This window comes from Fukomys damarensis, unplaced genomic scaffold (genome assembly GCF_012274545.1).
Source record: "Fukomys damarensis isolate Sample0158 unplaced genomic scaffold, DMR_v1.0_HiC HiC_scaffold_34, whole genome shotgun sequence".
Lineage (NCBI taxonomy): Eukaryota > Metazoa > Chordata > Mammalia > Rodentia > Bathyergidae > Fukomys > Fukomys damarensis.
In genome coordinates, this window is record NW_022900946.1 from 23057734 (window position 1) to 23062857 (window position 5124).

General features: G+C 43.7%; 1 protein-coding gene across 1 annotated transcript in view; it reads left to right on the top strand.

The window, feature by feature from the left end:
• Mapk1 (mitogen-activated protein kinase 1) overlaps positions 1–5124 on the top strand; it is a 125952-nt gene that overhangs the window by 32070 nt on the left and 88758 nt on the right. The window contains exon 4 of the mRNA XM_033758556.1: positions 4901–5089. Within this exon, the coding sequence (XP_033614447.1) occupies positions 4901–5089 (189 nt within the window). The remainder of the gene's footprint in view (positions 1–4900; positions 5090–5124) is intronic.

The window sequence follows — 5124 nt, forward strand, 5'->3', positions numbered from 1 at the left end:
AAAAAAAAAAAAAAAAGAGGCCATATAAACATCTGTGCCCCCACTCCAGACTCTCGACCACCTCGGGGAATTTCTATGCAGTGAGAACAGCCTCTTCCCTTGCAATTCTGAAGTGAGGAAACTGTTGGTGAAAGAAGAGGCTTGGGCTACAGCTCAGGGATTGAAGCCTTTGGTGTTTTATCCCCAGCACTACAAGAAGCAAACAAGGAACAGAGGAGCGATTTAAAGGATGCTTTCACACTTTATACTTTCACTAGCAATTACATTTGCATGTTAAATTTACTTAGTCAAAGGCGGGGTGTGATGGCCCATGACTGTAACCCCAGCACTTGGGAGGCTGAGGTAGGAGGAATGCCACAAGTTCCAGGCCAGCCTGGGCTACATAGTGAGTTCAAACCCAGCCTGAACTACATATTGAGACCTTGTCTCAAAAAACAAACCCGCAACAAAAAGTTTCTTGGATGTGAGAGTGAATTTTCCATTGCTTCTATCAGAACTTCCTGACTAGACTAATCCATTTGCAAGTCTGCACCGTTTCTGCCCTTTATTTAAATCCTCACGAAGCTGAACATCACCCTAGTTCTGCACACACTACAAAAACTACTTCAGCTCATAGAGTTAAAGGTCAAACTGCTGTTGCTGCCATGCTGGCAGGGTTCCTTGGGACTTGTGGAAAGTAGTCTCAAACCTTACAGGGTCAGCTTTTCTTCCTCTTCTGAATCCCCAGGGATGGCATGGCCCAGTGTGTGTCCGACAGCAGAGCCCACCAACACACCCATTACAGTGGCTGCCACCTGAGCCATCAGATCCGGCTGCCCAGGTACTGGAGCAGGTGAGCCCACTGAGCTGCTGGTACTAGCCTGGGTACAGGTCTCGGCTGAGAGGCCCAATTAGCCGGAGGGGCAGTGCAGAAGCACAGTTTTGGCTTCCTCGAAGCATCCCAAGTGCACAGTGGTCTATGAGAATCTAGAAGTGCGACGCTCTGCCACTGTAGTTTGAAAACATCCACAAAGGCTGACCAACGGAGAGAAAGCATGTTCTCTATGAGGCCGGGGATTTAGCTCAGTGGTTCTGCTGCCTGCCTTGCAGGTGCAAGGTCCCGAGTTCGATCCCTGGTGCCCAAAAAATTGAAAAAAGAGAAAGAAAATAAATAAATAAATAAAAAGAGAGAAAGCACGTTATAGGGAGAGAGATTGGCCCATGCAGAAAACCAAAACATGGGAGAAACGAAAGCATTTTGTCTGGCTGGTGCATGGGAGAAAAGGGGGTGTCAGCAAGAGCCCCATTTAACCTGTAAGGGAGGCCCGTCGACTTTAGGAAGGGATGAAGGGGACTGGGTGTGTAGCTTAGTGGCAGAGCATACACTTAGCACATGCAGCCCCTGGCACCCCCAAAGAATAAAAACAAAAAAAAGGGCGTAGACATGGTCGGATTTGTTATGGAAAAATGGATTGCCATCAGCTGGAGACTGGATAAAGAAAATGTGTTCTTTTTAATAAAATGGAGTACTACTCAGCCATAAAGAATGAGAAACTAGATATTTATAACGAAATGGATGCACACTGAGGCCATGTTCTTAAGTGAAATAAATAGGACGCACAGGTGTAAATGCCGAATAGTTTCTCTGGTGTGAGAAGCTGAAAGTGTAAATAAGGATCAAAATGTATACTAACATGAAGTAGGAAAGAAAGGTCCAAAGGGAAGGGGAAGTGGGAGGAGTAGGGAAAAGGAAAAAAAAAAGGGAAAGGAATAAATGTGAGAAAAGGACAAAATGGAAAGAGAGTCTTTGTTAATAGGGAAGGGTGGAGGGGATGAAAGGAGGGCAGGGAAATGGGGAAAAAAATAAGAACATGGTACAAATTCCCAAAGATGAATGTCATCATATTGTATAACTAAAATGTACCAATAAAACTAATGAATCAAAAAATGGATGCTGGTAGGAAAAAAAAGCAACCATGAATGTGGGGCAGTTAATTAAAGCCACCTTGGTAGTCTCCGTGAGTTTATGCAGCAGGCTCTAAACAGCAGAGTGGCAGTGAAAATGAAGTGGTTACATAAATCCTGCCTCTCAAAATTTAATATACAGACAAATCATCTGGGCATCTTGTTAAAATGCAGATCCTGATTCTGGAGGTCTGAGGTGAGGCTTAAGATGCTGCATTTCTTTTTTTATTCTATTTTTTTGGGGGGGTACCAGGAATTGAGCTCGGGACCTTGCACTTGCAAGGCAGGTGGCAGAACCACTGAGCTAAATCCCCAGCAAGATGCTACGTTTCTAACAAAGTCCCAGATAACGCTGCCGTTTTGGAGACCACACCTAAGAGTAGTAACTATTCCTGAACATAGAAATAGAATTTACAGGCTGGGGATTCAGTTCAGTGGTGCCGCCCCCTGCCTTGCAAGTGCAAGGTCCCAGAAAAAGGTATCAAAAAAAAAAAAAAAAAAAGAATTTACAAGAATTTGTGAATGGTTTGATGGGGGGAGGTCATGAATGAGACAGAGTGCATTACCTGTATGAGACAATTATTCTAACACTGAGCTACACCCCAGCCTAAAGTGCACTGTTAAAAGATGATAGCCAAATTTCCAGCTCGAGCATCTGGCTGGGTAGAGGTGACACTACCCATAGATACAAGATGTAGAACAGGTTTGGGTGGTGTAGATAACAAAAACAGATAATATTTATTGGGTACATAATGTGCCATGTGCCAGATTCTTCACGAGTGTTTACTCCCTTTTCACAACCATATTATGAGGTAGACAGTCTTGCAATCCCCATCTAAAGTCTAGGGAAACTGAGGTCAAGATCACACAGGTTAAGTGGGTCAACCAAGCTTCAAAGCCTCTAGCAGTGTGAGCACAGAACCTATGCAATTAACCAATGGCAGTTTGGATATGTGGAGATGATGTCTCTGTGGGATGTCACATGGAGCGGTCCAGTGTGCAGGTAGACATGCTGAGCAACAATTAATGATCTAGGAGGAATGAAAGCATCAGAATCAATGAAATCATCCACGGAGGGCCACAACTTAATCTTCAGAGTGCTGTCACTCTGTTTCATTTTCCTTTAGCATTTACTTATTGCAGAGAAGCAATAGCAAGTCAGTTTTTTGCTTTAAAAATAATCTTTTGTCAAAAGCTGGGTGTGGTGGTGAATGCCTGTAATCCCAGCACTTGGGAGGCTGAGGCAGGAGGAGCGCTGTGAGTTTGAGACCAACCCGGGCTACACAGTGATTTCCAGTTCAGTCTCAACTACACAGTGAGACCCGGTCTCAAAAAACAAAACGAAACAAAACCCAAAGCAATAATAATCTTTTGTCATCAAGCATGGTAGCACATGTCTGCAATCCCAGCATTTGAAAGGCTGAGGCAGGAAGACTGCCATGAGTTATTGGCCAGTGTGGACCACATAGTGAGTTTAAGACCAGCCTGGACTACACAGCAAGACTCTGTCTCAATAATTTAAATAAATAAATATAAAAATAACCTTTTGTTTACTGATGATATTGTCTTTTATCCCTAAAATTTATCATTTTTCCAGGTTATATCTTGAAGTTGGTTTCTGCTTATCCATTCTTCTTGATCCTCGATTTTCCACCTCTACTTCAATCTTTTCAGACCTAAGGAAAGTTTTCTTCCATTTTGATTTTATTTTTGATTTGCTGTGGGTTTTTTGTGGGGGGAGATAACTATAATTTGAATTTCCAGGAATGATCCATCATTTTCTGTCTTACTTTGATCACTTGGTTCTTTGTTTTTTCTTTTTTGATTTGCTCTTCTACATCATCACGTCTACTTTTTACTGCTTCAATTATTGCTTTTACCTTGCTTCTTGTGGTTTAAATTTCATGGTACTCTCCATCTTGGCCACTGTAAAAAAGATGCAATGTCCTGTTTTAGTAAAGCATATGAATTTAGTGTTTTCTAAAATTGGTTCTGCCTCATGGCCTAAATATATTTTGAAGGAGTAATTTTTGACTCTAGTACTTTTATTTCTTTTCTCATGTGATACACACTTCCAAGTCCCTGTTTTACTTTTTTATTTTGGTGCTGGGGATTGAACCCAGGAACCCCCACATTGTAAGGATGAGCTCTACCACTGAGTTATATCCCCAGGTCCCCACAGGGTTTCTAAGGCTTGTTTATTCTTCTGCGAGATGGACCAGTTGCTCTTTGTTGACCCTGAAGTCCAGAACTGAAGGCTTTAAGGAAGAACTCAGTGCTGGCCCAAGAGATGGCAGGCAAATGTTTTCTTGAATATGCCCGGATCGTCCTTTATCTCTGACTTTCTTGGCATCCACTACTTCAGGATTCCAATTTTTCTTTTTCAACCTCTGGTGTTTGTGACTGTTTTTCCAGGCTTCAGAATCTGCTTTTTCTTCTTCTTCTTCTAAATTTTGATGTTGCAGTTTTGGCGATTCCATCTTTGCATTTATATTTCAGTTATGTCCTATATCTAAATTTCTGTTCATCTGTACTAATCCAGGTGTCGGTTTCTGAATTTTTTCAAGCGGGTTAACTCACTACTCCATAATGCCTTAATGTACCTTGTAGTACTTATAGTTTAGATATTATTATTATTGTCTTCTCTTTCCATGAAATAATGTCTATGAGGGTGGATCCATTAAAACAAGGTAAGTGCTCAACAAATATTTGTGCATCAAAACTCTGATGAGCGCGTCCACACATTCTCTCGTTTTGGGCCTCCATATTTGTGCCTCACACTTTCTCGGTATGCAAATGACTTTCTCGATCTCGGTCAAGTCCTTCGGTTTCTGTGTAGTCTAGAGGTCTAAATTCATCAGGGATTTGCAGAGGCCTGTCTCAGGGTCCAAGCGGCTAGTGTGTGGTGCGACCTCGGTTCTCACGCTCAGTCCCAGGACGATGTCCGGTTCGTCAGGACTCCGCTACGGGGATCGCGCCGCCCCCGACTCCCGAGGTCTCCGACTCCCGAGGTCTTCGGCTCCTTCACAGCCCCGAAAGCCGCCTCACTCGCAACGCGCACGCGACGCACGTGACCGCGGCAACCCGCGTCGCCTCCGCTCTGCCCTGCTCTCAGCGCTCTGCCCTGAGCTCTCCGCTTCCGCCAGTCCGCACAGCCCCGCCCCCACCTCAGAGAGCCAA